Source organism: Oncorhynchus keta, chromosome 30 (genome assembly GCF_023373465.1).
Source record: "Oncorhynchus keta strain PuntledgeMale-10-30-2019 chromosome 30, Oket_V2, whole genome shotgun sequence".
Lineage (NCBI taxonomy): Eukaryota > Metazoa > Chordata > Actinopteri > Salmoniformes > Salmonidae > Oncorhynchus > Oncorhynchus keta.
In genome coordinates, this window is record NC_068450.1 from 13,361,972 (window position 1) to 13,377,347 (window position 15,376).

At 44.5% G+C, this 15,376-nt stretch overlaps 1 protein-coding gene across 6 annotated transcripts in view; it reads right to left on the bottom strand.

The window, feature by feature from the left end:
- Positions 1–4,112, bottom strand: part of LOC118377664 (UDP-N-acetylglucosamine--peptide N-acetylglucosaminyltransferase 110 kDa subunit-like) — a 36,556-nt gene extending 32,444 nt beyond the window's left edge. For 2 of the 6 annotated variants that reach the window (XM_052487681.1, XM_052487680.1), the window contains exons 1-3: positions 3,719–4,112; positions 999–1,182; positions 242–485 (exon numbers count right to left, since the gene is read on the bottom strand). In XM_052487681.1, coding sequence (XP_052343641.1) covers positions 242–485; positions 999–1,182; positions 3,719–3,755 — 465 coding nt within the window. In that variant the 5' untranslated portion in view covers positions 3,756–4,112. The remainder of the gene's footprint in view (positions 1–241; positions 486–998; positions 1,183–3,718) is intronic. The other 4 variants (XM_052487683.1, XM_052487682.1, XM_052487684.1 and 1 more) reach the window with 3 other exon arrangements.
- Between the last annotated feature and the right edge of the window lie 11,264 nt (positions 4,113–15,376).

Genomic DNA, 15,376 nt, shown 5'->3' on the forward strand with positions numbered 1-15,376 from the left:
CAGATTAGAGCTCCAAACCAGAAACGCACTACCAGACTGACTAACACATGTCAGTACGGGTGTAGATCTGAAATGACATCTGCTAAATATGTGTATGTGACCAATAACATTTGATGTCAGATTGGGGTAGCTTGCGGGTGCAAGACATGTTCAGAGTCAAGGTCTGGCAGAACACCAAAACATTGGGTTTTGTGCTGGGCTACCTTATGAGGTACACGAACTGGGTCCAAGGTCTACTCACAGGGTTGTACTGTAGGGCTGAGACGTAGGCCTGGACGGCTCCCTCCATGTCCCCCGCTGCCACCAGGGCTGCTGCCAGGTTGATGTACCCGTCGATGAAGTCTGGTTTCAGCCGCAGGGCGTGGCGGTAGTGCTCTATAGCCTCCTGCAACTGGCCGCGCTCCTTGTACACGTTGCCCAGGTTGGAGTAGGCCTCAGCCAGCATAGGATTCTGCTTGATGGCCAAGGTGCTGAAGTGGGCAGATCTGGAAGGACGGAGGTGGTGGTCACGAGGCGGGTAGGCAGTACTGGAGAGATGTGGTGGTGTGTGGTCCAGTACTGGTACTTTGGTCAATGGGAGATCTCATTGAGTAACACGCTAGCTGGTGTGTTGTGAGATAGTGGGACGACTAAATGATTGTGTCTGGGGGGGATAAAATGTATGTTTCATTCAAATCACTTCCTTGTGCTTATAGTACATAGTAAGAGCAACAAGCCAAAACACCAGAGAAAAACAGAGAAATCGAAGCCAACAGCTGGATCACCTGTGAGAAGAGAAAACAGCCACCAACTCCTTTAAGAGTCATTATAGAGAAGCATGAAGATTACTGACAGACCAGCTGCACAGCCAGCCATTCCTTACTCCCCAACACCACAGGTGTAGTAGTAACATGCACTGTAGCAGCCAGAGCGCTGCAGCTCCAGCCAGTCACAGTGGGCCCAGTATTCTCTCCAGACTGACTGCAGTGTGAGCTGACAACCCGCGCTGTCCACCTCACCTGTCGAGCCTGCGACACTGGAAGTGGATGGAGGAGAGCAGCAGTAGCACGCCCGTGTTGTCGGGCTCCTGCCTCCACAGCTGCATACAGTGGCGCTCGGCAGCCTCAAAGTCACCCGACTGGTACTCCCTGTGCGCCAGCTCGGCCAACCCTTGGAAGGAAAGCATACGTTGTTTTGTCGGTTCTGTATCACCAACACCCAACAACCCGAGGAGGGGGGAAACAACACGTTAGAAGTGATGGAAGAACACGAGGACAGAGACAAAATAATAAACAAGATTAGGTACTTGAGAAATCAAATCAGACCATTTATAAAATGCCCTTGGGTGCTAAATAAACCGCACCGTTGTAGATCAATCAACAGTTTAATACACATCGCTGTGTAGGAATGGACTGTCAATCACAGGGTATTAGCCATGTTTTAGAGACAAATATGGGGCTACAGGTCAGATAGCTACTGTTATATAGGCCAAGAAGTCAACCATCCTTGAAAATAGCAGCAGGCATTCTTCCTTTGAAAGATTTTTGTTTTATTTTATCTTTTAACCTTTATTTAACCAGGCAAGTCAGTTAAGAACACATTCTTATTTTCAATGACGGCCTGGGAACAGTGGGTTAACTGCCTGTTCAGGGGCAGAACGACAGATTTGTACCTTGTCCCGACAACCCTTTGAAAGTAGAGAAAAAGTACATGGAGTACTTTTGACCAAAAGTACATAGAGTTGGTCCCCCCTTCACAGCCCCCACTCTGCCATTAGATGTTACAACATTGCTGCCACATTCAACCACAAGAGCATTAGTGAGGTCAGGCACTGATGTTGGGCTCGCAGTTGGCGATCTAATCATCCCAATGGTGTTCAGTGGGGTTGAGGTCAGGGCTCTGTGGTGGTTAGTCAAGTTCTTCCACACTGATCTCAAAACCATTTATGGGTGGACCTCGCTTTTTATTTTACTTTTATTTAACTAGGTAAGTCAGTTAAGAACAAATTCTTATTTTCAATGACGGCCTTGGAACAGTGGGTTAACTGCCTGTTCAGGGGCAGAACAACAGATGTTTTACCTTGTCAGAACTTGCAACCTTCCGGTTACTAATCAAACGCTCTAACCACTAGGCTGCCCTGCCGCTTTGTGCACAGGGGCATTGTCATGTTGAAACAGGAAAGGGCCTTCCCCAAACTGTTGCCACAAAGTACAAAATAGTCTAGAATGTCATTGTATGCTGTAGCGTTAAGATTTCCCTTCACTGAAACTAAGGAACGTAGCCCGAACCATGAAAAACAGCCCCAGACCATTATTCCTCCTCCACCAAACTTTACAGCTGGCACTATGCATTCTGGCAGGTAGCGTTCTCCTGGCATCCATCAAACCTAGATTTGTCTGTCGTATTGCCAGATGGTGAAGCGTGATTCATCACTACAGAGAACCTGTTTGCACTGCTCCAGAGTCCAATGGTGGAGCGCTTTACACCACACCAGCCGACGCTTGGCATTGCACGTGGTGATCTTAGGCTTGTGTATGGCTGCTCGGCCATGGAAACCCATTTCCTAAAGCTCCCGGACAAACAGTTCTTGTGCTGATGTTGCTTCCAGAGGCAGTTTGGAACTCGGTAGTGAGTGTTGCAACAGAGGACAGATGATTTTTCCACTCTACACGCTTCAGCGGTCCCGTTCTGTGAGTTTGTGTGGCCTACCACTTCGTGGCTGAGCCATTGTTTGTCCTAGACTTCCACTTCACAATAACAACACTTACAGTTGACCGGGGCAGCTCTAGCTGGACAGAAATTTGAAACTGACTTGTTGGAAAGGTGGCATCCTATGACAGTGCCATATTGAAAGTCACTGAACTCTTCAGTAAGGCCATTCTACTGCCCGTGTTTGTCTATGGAGATCGCATGGCTGTGTGCTCGATTTTACACTTGTCAACAGGTATGGCTGAAATAGTCGAATCCTTTCATTTGAAGGTGTCCACACTTTCGTATATATATAGTGTAGTTAACTAGCTAAACGATTAGCCGTTGTTAGCTATATAACAGTCAAGAGCCGAAGAAAAATTGTCAATTGGGATTTTAACTAACGTTAGTTAGCTAGACAGTTCTAACTAGCAAATGTTGATGCGTTTCGTTATAATAAGCATCAACATTTGCTAGTTAGAACTGTCTGACACGAAATATTATGAAAGACGCAATGTTGTGCGATTAAATGAAAATGGACCAAAGTAACGTACATAGCTAGATGAGATGTGAGGTGATTGTTACAAATGTACGCTAGTTGGCGGAAAAAAACAACCCATCAACATCTAGCGTTCGCTAACTAGCTCAAATTAGATTGATGCCTAAAAATGTAAAGGGAAAACTAAACGGTCTATAGACAAAATAGTCAATAAACACAATGTCAAATAATCCACGTTACCTAGCTAAATTTCATTGTATCAAACGTTGGGGAAGATAACAAAAATTACATTTAGCTAGATTATGGTCAAGCTTGCTAATACAATAACATCCTTCGGGCTTCATGTCTGGCGGGTTCTACCTACATGATCCGTGTTGTGTATTCACACAACAGATCGCTACATAGCCACACCTGGCTGAGTGACATGCTATAATTGAAGTTGAAGCAACATTTGGATTATTTACACGCCGGCATAAAGTTTTTTTTAATGGTTCTGCGAGATGTTAGCAGACTCGTGTCATGTTAACGTTAGCTAGCTAGCGAGAGTTCTACCTGTGCTGTCAGCCACGTTTCCCACGGAGCTCGCCATCTCCTCGGTCTTCGAGTCTTGCACGGTGGTCGTCAGTGTTGTGGTTTGATGGTATCAAATTAAGAGAAACGTTTAATTATAGGCGTCGATTGGTCGACGTTTCTTGAACTGTTGCTAGCTAAAGCTGTTAGCCTAGCTATGCTAACCAGAGTCAATGCTAGCTAGTCAAGAAGAAAGCCACTCTCTTTTCAAGAGTTGGCTAGCTCCTAAGCGATTTACTGTCCTTGTAATATATACGTCTGACTGCTAACAATCAACGTACTGCTACGGGACTGAAATAATTATTCCTTCAAATTCGCAATCATGAGGTGCTGCTGCGTCTTCAACAAAGCGACTCAAGGGACACAAAATGGCGAATGAGCCTCAGCCAGGGACACATTTTTTGACAGAAAATAGATCCAATGAACATAATAAATCCACAAACTATACAGAAAATGAGCGTAATTTATTAACATTTTGATGACATATGAAATGTTCATTCATTATTCAAAGAGTACAAACTCAACGTTTATAAACGAGTATATGCAAACTTTTTGTAAATAATCATTTTAGTGCGGATGGATACATAACCGCAGTGAGGTTTTTTGTGACGCATGTGCACTGCGGCAAATCGAAGGCGAAGAGAATGTTCTGAAAGATGACGTTCATTTCAGGGTTGTGAAGAGAAACTACGGCATTTAGCAGATGGAGAGACTGAATTGTTATGACATTGATTGAAAGACATACAAATGCATGTGTTTGTTGGCTAACTAGAAGTAGTTTAAACTTGTCTGGGTAGGGCTGGATGCATAGTGGTTGACCGCCGTTGCAACATGATGGAACGATTGATGCATATTCATTCTTTTCCTATACCCCCTCTTTGAGAATTGTTGTGTCCATGTACAACTAAGTAGTAGGTCATGTACAGTGATAGTGCACACTTTGGCAAGGTGAGCGCCACCGACTTCAGGCATTTAATTTTTGTCCACGACCAACAGGGGGCAATCGCCACATACCTTTTGATTCATTGTTTTGTTTTTTTTCATCATTATTTAATTATTGTACGAAAATGTCAGTAATGTAAAGCACAGGTGTCAAACTCATTCCAAAGAAAGGCCGAGTGTGCGGTTTTCGCTCCTTCCTTTTACTTCATTAATGAATTGGTAAGGAACTCCCCACACCTGGTTGTCTTTTACTTCATTAATGAATTGGTAAGGAACTCCCCACACCTGGTTGTCTTTTACTTCATTAATGAATTGGTAAGGAACTCCCCACACCTGGTTGTCTTTTACTTCATTAATGAATTGGTAAGGAACTCCCCACACCTGGTTGTCTTTTACTTCATTAATGAATTGGTAAGGAACTCCCCACACCTGGTTGTCTTTTACTTCATTAATGAATTGGTAAGGAACTCCCCACACCTGGTTGTCTTTTACTTCATTAATGAATTGGTAAGGAACTCCCCACACCTGGTTGTCTTTTACTTCATTAATGAATTGGTAAGGAACTCCCCACACCTGGTTGTCTTTTACTTCATTAATGAATTGGTAAGGAACTCCCCACACCTGGTTGTCTTGGGCTTAATTGAAATAAAAACATGAAAAACCTGGAGACACCATAGGCCTCCATGGAATGAGATTGACACCCCTGATGTAAACGCTCTGCAAGATTGTCATGCACAGCCTATTATTATTATACCGGACCGTTTATTATCATCCAATTACACACAGCTGTGTATATCCATTCTATGTATATCCATTCATGCATAACCATGTCATGTTGAACTTTTGACTGTATTTGTGGCTAAATGTACATGTGAATACATGTTTCTCACCAGTGGTGTAACATACTTAAGAAGTGCTTTAAAGTATTTTTTGCTTAAGTGTTTTTTGGGGGTATCTGTACTTTACTATTTATAAAATTTGGACTATTTTTACTTTGACTTCACTACATTCCTAAAGACAATTTTGTACTTTTTACTCCATACATTTTTCTTGACACTCAAAAGTATTTTTTTATGCTGAGCAGGACAGAAAATGGTCAAATTCACACACTAATCAAGAGAACATCACTGGTCATCACTATTGCCTCTGATCTGACGGACTCACTAAACACAAATTCTTTGTAAATTATTTATGGATGTTGGAGTGTGCCCCTGGCTTTCTGTAATTTTAAAATATTTTCTTAATATAAGGAATTTGAAACTATTTATACTTACATTTTTTGGTACTTAAGTATATTTTAGCAATTACATTTACTTTTGATACTAATTGGGTACTTTTTCCAACACCGTTACTCACAAATGTAGCCAGTTTAACAAGGCTATAACTTTTGTAAATACTTTTTAAAAAATTGCATGAGGGGCCTGAAACATGTCATCTCTGGTGTGCAAGCTCTTTCTCTCCATTCTCTCTTTTTCTCTCCTCTCTTTCTCTCCTCTCGCTCTCCTCCCTTTCTCTCCTCTCTTTCTCTCCACTCGCTCTCTTCTCCCTTTCTCTCCTCTCTTCCTCTTCTCTCCTCTCTCCTCCCTTTCTCTCCTCTCTTTCTCTCCACTCGCTCTCCTCTCTCCACTCTCTCCTCTCTTTCTCTCCTCCCTTTCTCTCCTCTCTTCGCTCTTCTCTCTCTCCTCTCTTTCTCTATCTTTATTTATATTTCTCTTTCTTCAACCTGTGCCCTTTCCTGTATCCTCACTCTCCAGCTCTTTACCATGTAAATGAAAAGCTGGGGTCTGGGAACAAACAGAACAGACCCCAAACATTTTCACCCCTTCTCCTCCTCCCTAACCCCCCCAGCCTCTCCAACTGATTGACATGTCTAAAGAGACCCTAAAGGATGTTGAGACCTTATATGAGAGTCATTAACTTCCCATTCTATGTTCTGCCCTGCCTGAGGATGTTGAAAAGGAGATCCTCTGCACCGCTCTTGTTTTCCAGGGCCCATCTATGGGAACAAGGCTGACATCATTGACCATGTCGGGTCCTCTCTAGTCCTCTCTGTGTGCTCAGAGCACAGCCGCATCCAGCTTGTGTGTTCGTCCCCCCTTTATTCATTCCATTCCCCTCCCTCCATCTCTTTCCACTCGGCTCTGCTGTGCCGGTTGACAATCGCCTAACGCAGCTAGGGCCAGGGAAGGGGAATGATGTCATAGGTAATGGGCAGTGTCTGCAGCGATTCTATCTCACAGGTTTTATCTTTGTTCAGGCCCCATTACTGGTTGGGCCAGTCAGGGTGGATACACACGCACACACTCTCCACTTCTTTTCAACCCAAAGTTAACTGCTGGGCAGATTCACCAAAACAAAGGTGGCCAGAAATATCACCCATTCACTAAACTCTCTCAGTCGGGGTTGTTCCTAATAGGCTGTGTTTACACAGACTGCCCAATTCTGATCTTTTGTCCAATTATTGGTGTTTTGACCAATCAGATCAGATATTTGACCTATAATTCGGCAAAAGATCAGAATTGGGCTGCCTGTGTAAACGCAGCCATACAGTACTGAGCCCATTCTTAATGCGTTTGAGGCAATCATTGGTGTTGTGACAAGGTAAGGGTGGGATACAGAACATAGCCTTATTTGGCAATGATCAAGTACATATTATGGCAAGAACTGCTCAAATAAGCAAAGAGAAACGACAATCCATCACTACTTTAAGACATGAAGGTCAGTCAATATGGAACATTTCAAGAACTTTGAAAGTTTATTCATGTGCAGTCGCAGAAATGAAGTGTTATGATGCAACTGGCACTCATGAGGACCACCACAGGAAAGAAAGACCCAGAGTTACTTCTGCTACACTTATTTACAGTTACCAGCCTCAGAAATTGCAGCCCAAATAAGTGAGTCACAGAGTTCAAGTAACAGACACATCTCAACATCAACTGTTCAGAGGAGACTGCGTGAATCAGGCCTTCACGGTCAAATTGCTGCAAAGAAACCACTATTAAAGGACACCAACAATAAGAAGAGACTTGCTTGGGCCAAGAAACACGAGCAATGGACATTAGACCGGTGGAAATCTGTTCTTTGGTCTGATGCACCCAATTTTAGATTTTTGGTTCCAACTGTCATTTCTTTGTGAGACACAGAGTAGGTGAATGAATGATCTCCGCATGTGTGGTTCCCACCATGAAGCATGGAGGAGGAGGTGTGATGGTACTTTGCTGGTGACACTGTCTGTGATTTAATTAGAATTCAAGGCACACTTAACCAGCATGGCTACCACAGCATTCTGCAGTGATACGCCATCCCATCTGGTTTGCGCTTAGTGGGATTATCATTTGTTTTCAACTGGACAATGACCCAACACACCTCCAGGCTGTTTAAGGGCTATTTGACCAAGAAGGAGAGTGATGGAGTGCTGCATCAGATGGCCTGGCCTCCACAATCACCCGACCTCAACCAAATTGAGATGGTTTGGGATGAGTTAGACCGCAGAGTGAAGGAAAAGCAGCCAACAAGTGTTAAGCATATTTTGGTTACTACATGATTCCATATGTGTTATTTCACAGTTTTGATGTCATCACTATTATTCTACAATATTGAAAATAGTGAAAATAAATGAAAATCCTTGACTGGTACTATATTTGCCGGTATCTGAAACTGGACCATCCGTACCCTAAAACAATTTGGCTGAGATCCCTCTGGTCACCCATGAGATAAGATGTGGTCCAATAGGTTTAACTAAGAAGCACAACAACATCCCCAAACAAGAGACACAACTATCGGTACAGAACATTATTGGAGGAAAGAAATTCCACAAATGAACTTTTAACAGGGCACACCTGTTCATTGAAATGCATTCCAGGTGACTACCTCATGAAGCTGGTTGAGAGAATGCCAAGAGCGTGCATAGCTATCATCAAGGCAAAGGGTGGCTACTTTGAAGAATCTCAAATATAACATATATTTTGATTTGTTTAACACTTTTAGGTTACTACATGATTCCATGTGTTATTTCATAGTATTGATGTCTACACAATTATTCTACAATGTATCCCTGTTGAATATACAATGAACAAAAATATAAACGCAATATGTAAAGTGTTGGTCTCATGTTTCATGAGTTGAAATTTAAAAAAGAACATACATTTTCCATACATACAAAAAGGCTATTTCTCTCTAATTTTGTGCACAAATGTGTTTACATCCCTGTTAGTGAGCATTTTGCTAAAATAGTCCATCCACCTGACAGGTGTGGCATGTCAAGAGGCTGATTAGGCCTCCTGGGTGGAGCAGTGGTCTAAGGCACTGCATCACAGTGCTAGCTGTGCCACCAGAGATTCTGGGTTCTAGTCCAGGCTCTGTTGCAGGTGGCTGCAACTGGGAGACCCATGGGGTGGTACACAATTTATGTGGGTTAGGGAGGGTTTGGCCAGCAGGGATATCCTTGTCTCATTGTGGCAGGCTGGGCACACTGCCCAGGTCACCAGGTGTACGGCGTTCCCTCTGACACATTGGTGTGGCTGGCTTCTGGGTTGGGATTGGCATTGTGTCAAGAAGTAGTGCGGCTTGGTTGGGTTGTGTTTCAGGAATGTCCACCAGATAATTTAACGTTAATGTCTCTATCATAAGCTTGCCAATGTTGTTTTAGAGAATTTGGCAGTACTTACAACTGGCCTCACAACTGCAGACCACGTGTAACCACGCCAACCCAGGACCTCCACATCCGGCTTCTTCACCTGCGGGATCATCTGAGCGGTGCTGAGGAGTATTTCTGTCTGTAATAAAGACATTTTGTGGGGAAAAACTCCTTCTGATAGGCTGGGCCTGCCAAGTGGGTGGGCCTAAGCCCTCCCAGGCCCACCCATCGCTGCACCCCTGCCCAGTCATGTGAAATCCATAGACTCGGGCCAAATGAATTTATTTCAATCGACTGATTTCCTTTATATGAACTGTAACTCAGTAAAATCCTAGAAATTGTTGCATGTTGCTTTTATATTTTTGTTCAGTACTCTTGTTCACTTTCGTTCACCTTTAGGGAACCATAAATTATCAACCTCAGAAGAAGAGAAGATTACAATACTGTGTAGAATATAGTTGGGTTATGTTGGGATCTTCCCCCTTTCCCGTATGTCCCTGACTTGCAGTAGGTGGAACAGCCAGTAGGTGGAACAGCCAGTAAGTAGGTGGAACAGCCAGTTGGTGGACCACAAAGTTACCTTGGAAGTACACTGACTTTGTAAAGTAAACAGGGCAGCAGAAGAAACACACATATTATAGTTGTCAGCTGACTGAGGACCAATCCTCAAGGTTGTTTGAGAAAATGAATGGAGAGAAAGTTGACAACCTTTTCTATCAAATTACTTCAATGTAATAAAACAGCCTTTGTAGGGAAACACTATTTTTGTGATTCCCATTTGCCACCATTCTTATAAACAGCATACTGGGGAAATTCCCATATAGATACACACAATAAATAATGAGCTACAAGATGGATACACTGAGTAAATAACAAGCTAGTTCGTATCCTGTTTATGCTCTGGACAAACTGTCACACTGTAGTTGTTGATACACGAGCATACTGAGACGGTTCCCTTATGTTATGAGTCACTTCCAGGGTTGTGGTAACTTGTGGGAATACTTCCAGCCATCACAGATCTGATCCAGGTGATTATACATGACATTCAGTCAGTCACATTACTATAATTATACATTATTCAGCCAAGATAAATGATTAGGCTAAGGGTTCCTGTCACCTCAGTTGACACCTCTGAGAGGTTTTACAAGGCTGGACATGTCGCCTACATATCTGGGTTCAAATAGTATTCATTTTATTTCAAATATAAATATACATGGGCAGGGTTTTCACTTTGGGGACATTTATGTTAGCTCCATCATGACAACCATGCTCAATCAAAGGCAGCTAAAGTATTTGAAAGAAAACTAATGATATTTGAACCCAGATCTGGTACATACTAATTATGCTGTGTGGAAAACAGTTAGCCAGATAGAGCGAAAACATCCGAGGTAGAGTTAATGTAGGGTCTCCTGCCAGCTACCTCCTGCTAGTTCTTAAATATCAGGTGCTGGGTGTTTGATTCATGGCCCTGGTCTTTATTCAAGGCGATTGTCAGGTGCGGACTGATTCACATGTTTTATAGCCACACATTTTGTGGTCAGGGTTGTTTCCCCGAACAAAACAAGTAGACAGAAAAATCTACCCTTTTTAAAGCTGTCTGTTTCTGTTTGAAGATATTTAACCTCCTGATTGTCCTCCAGCAATATGGGGCGTAGGTGCAAAAACAGTGTGTTCATTGAAAAACACTTTATAGTCCCATAGGGCAGCGCACAATTGGTCCAGCGTCATCCGGGGTTTGGGGAGGGTTTGGCCGGGGTAGGCTGTCATTGTAAATAAGAATTTGTTCTTAACTGCCTTGCCTAGTTAAATAAAGGTTAAATAAAATATCACATAACTGCATTTCTGGTCATTGATCTAGGATATCTATCTCAACCTTATTCTACTCAGTGAGCAGTAAATTAATAATAATAAATAATAATAATATATGCCATTTAGCAGACGCTTTTATCCAAAGCGACTTACAGTCATGTGTGCATACATTCTACGTATGGGTGGTCCCGGGGATCGAACCCACTACCCTGGCGTTACAAGCGCCATGCTCTACCAACTGAGCTACAGGAGGACCATTAATCTCAAGTCGAGTAACTGTCAAATGAGAAATGTCTTTTATGAGCAGAAGAACAGTTCCTTTGGTGCCATTGGCAGTTTGTTTTAACCTCCTGGTGTCAATAAATGAGAGTGAATGAGAGAGAGAATAACGCAGTGCAGAATTTGGCCGATAAGGGCTATTTACCAATATCCTGAAAAGAGACGTTAAATTCTACAACCACCTAAAAGGAAGAGATTCCCAAACCTTCCATAACAAAACTATCCCCTACAGAGAGATGAACCTGAGGAAGAGTCCCCTAAGCAAGCTGGTCCTGGGGCTCTGTTCACAAACACTAACACACCCCACAGAGCCCCAGGACAGCAACACAATTAGACCCAACCAAATAATGAGAAAACTAAAATATAATTATTTGTACTTATAAGAAATCCCGCTATGTCTTCAGACTAACAATCAAACCATCAAACAGGCAAAGAGTCAATACAGGACTAAGATTGAATCCTACTACACCGGCTCTGATGCTCGTCTGATGTTGCAGGGCTTGCAAACTACTACGAACTACAAAAAGGAAACTCAGCCGCGAGCTGCCCAGTGACACGAGGTTACCAGACAAGCTGAATGCCTTTCATGCTCGCTTCGAGGCAAGCAACACTGAAGTATGCATGGGAGCACCAGCTGTTCCGGACGACTGTGTGATCACGCTCTCCATAGCCGATGTGAGTAAGACCTTTAAACAGGTCAACATTCACAAGGCCGCAGGGCCAGACGGATTACCAGGACGTGTACTCAGAGCATGCGCTGACCAACTGGCAAATGTCTTCACTGACATGTTCAACGTCTTCCTGACCGAGTCTGTAAACCCACTTGTTTCAAACAGACCACCATAGTCCCTGTGCCCAAGAAAACAAAGGTAACCTGCCTAAATGACAACCGCCCTGAAACACTCACGTTGGTAGCCATGAAGTGCTTTGAAAGGCTGGTCATGGCTCACATCAACACCATCATCACGAAACCCATCACTAAGCTAAGGACCCTGGGATTTAACACCTCCCTCTGCATCTGGATACTGAACTTCCTGACGGGCCGCCCCCCAGGTGGTAAGGGTAGGCAACAACACATCTGTCATGCTGATCCTCAACACGGGGGCCTGTCAGGGGTGCGTGCTTAGTCCCCTCCTGTACTCCCTGTTCACCCACAACTGCGTGGCCAAGCAAGACTCCAATTCCATCAGTAAGATCGCTGACGACACAACACAAAACCAACAATGATGAGCCTATAGGGAGGAGGTCAGAGACCTGTCAGTGTGGTGTCAGGACAACAACCTCTCCCTCAACGAGAGCAAGACAAAGGAGCTGATCATGGACTACAGGAAACGAAATGCCGAACAGACCCCCATTCACATTGACGAGGCTGAAGTGGAGAGGGTCGAGAGTTTCACGTTCCTTGGTGTCCACATCAACAACAAACTGTCATGGTCTTAACACGCCAAGACAGTCCTGAAGACAACTTTTCCCCCTCAGGAGACTGAAAATATTTGACATGGGTCCCCAGTTCCTCAAAAAGTTACACAACTGCACCATCGAGAGCGTCCTGACTCGTTGCATCACCGCCTGGTATGGCAACTGCTCGGCATCTGACCGTAAGGCGCTACAGAGGGTAGTGCGTAGAACAGCCCAGTACATCACTGGGGCCAAGCTTCCTGCCATCCAGGACCTATATAATAGATGGTGTCAGAGGAAGACCCCAAAAATTGTCAAAGACCCCAGCTACCTATGTCATAGACTGTTCTCTCTGCTTCCGCACAGCAAGCGGTACCGGAGCGCCAAGTCTAGGTCCAAAAGGCTCCTTAACAGCTTCTACCCCCAAGACTGCTGAACAATTAATCAAATGACCACCCAGACTATTTACATTGACCCCCCCCTTTGTTCTTATACTGCTGCTACTCACTGTTTATTATCTATACATAGTCACTTCCTAACCTCCTGGCAAATGTATGACCATATTAGAGATACATATTTCCCTCAGATAATACAGATCCACAAAGAATTAGAAAACAAATCTGTCACGCCTGCTCCTGCTATCAGGCGCTTGAGTGCGCCAGGCTACCCGACATCATACTCACCTGTTACCATCATTACGCGCAGCTGCGCTCATTGGACTCACCTGGACTCCCTCACTTTGTTGATTACCCCTGTTCCTCTGGGTTGTTCCACGTAGAAGCATTGTCATGTCGTGTTTATGTCCAGACGCTGTTCCTGTTCCGTTGCATGTCCGTCTATATGAAATGGTTCACTTCCTGTACCTGCTCTTCATCTCCTGCATTGGGCATTACACAAATCCAGTTTTGATCAATTCCCAGATCTATTGGGTGAAATACCACAGTGTTCCATCACAGCAGCAAGATTTGTGACCTGTTTCCACAAGAAAAAGGCAACCAGTGAAGAACAAACACCATTGTAACTACAACCCATATTTATGTTGATTTATTTTCCATTTTGTACTTTAACTATTTGCACATTGTTACAACACTGTTTATGGACACATTTTTTTATTATTTTGGAACTTTTGTGAGTGTAATGTTTACTGTTAATATTTTTTTGTTTATTTATTTCACTTGCTTTGGCAATGTAAGCACATGTTTCCCATGCCAATAAAGCCCCTTAAATTTAATTGACTTGAGAGAGAAAGAGAGAGGGAGATTGTGTGTGTGTGAGGGAGGGGCAGAGTGAGAGAGAGAGAGGAAGATTGTGTGTGAGGGAGCGAGAGAGAGTTAGAAAGAGAGAGAGGGAGATTGTGTGTGAGGGAGAGAGAGAGAGTTAGAAAGAGAGAGAGAGAGAGAGAGATAGAAAGAGAGAGATAGAAGGAGAGAGAGAGAGGGAGATAGAAGGAGAGAGAGAGAGAGGGAGGGAGATAGAAGGAGAGAGAGAGAGAGGGAGGGAGATAGAAGGAGAGAGAGAGAGAGGGAGAGAGAAAGAGAGACAGAGAGAGAGCGTGTGGAAGATCATAGCAGAGAGCAGTGTGTCAGTAGGGTTCAAGACCTTTCCTCTATATCTCTCCAGTCTTCACCTGACCCCTCTTCTCCTCGTCTTCTCCTCCTCCTCCCGTTCCCTCTGTCCCTGTGAAGAGGAGAGAGGTGATGAGAAGGTGGTATCATAGTGACAGAAGCTCTCAGTCTCTGATATCCATTGCTGCGGTGGGGTGACTGACATGCTCTGACACTCTCTTTCTCTCCTCCCAGCAGATCCCTGCTTTTTATCCTCCTGGGAATTAGCCCATACCAGCTTCCCCCTCCACCTCCCTAGCACATCTACCCATAACCCCTTTACCCTCCCCCCCACCAGCTCTCCTAACCCTTCCTAGTCCTCTACCCATAACCCTCTACCCCCACCAGCTCTCCTAATCCTTCCTAGTCCTCTACCCATAACCCCTCTACCCCCCACCAGCTCTCCTAATCCTTCCTAGCACATCTACCCATAACCCCTTTACCCTCCCCCACCAGCTCTCCTAACCCTTCCTAGTCCTCTACCCATAACCCCTCTACCCCCCACCAGCTCTCCTAATCCTTCCTAGTCCTCTACCCATAACCCCTTTACCCTCCCCCACCAGCTCTCCTAATCCTTCCTAGTCCTCTACCATAAACCCTCTACCCCCCACCAGCTCTCCAGGCCCTTCCTAGTCCTCTACCCATAACCCCTCTACCCCCCACCAGCTCTCCTAATCCTTCCTAGTCCTCTACCATAACCCCTCTACCCCCCCACCAGCTCTCCAGGCCCTTCCTAGTCCTCTACCCATAACCCCTCTACCCCCCCAACCAGCTCTCCTAATCCTTCCTAGTCCTCTACCATAACCCCTCTACCCCCCCCACCAGCTCTCCAGGCCCTTCCTAGTCCTCTACCCATAACCCCTCTACCCCCCACCAGCTCTCCTAGTCCTCTACCCATAACCCCTCTACCCCCCACCAGCTCTCCTTCCTAGTCCTCTACCCATAACCCCTTTACCCTCCTCCCACCAGCTC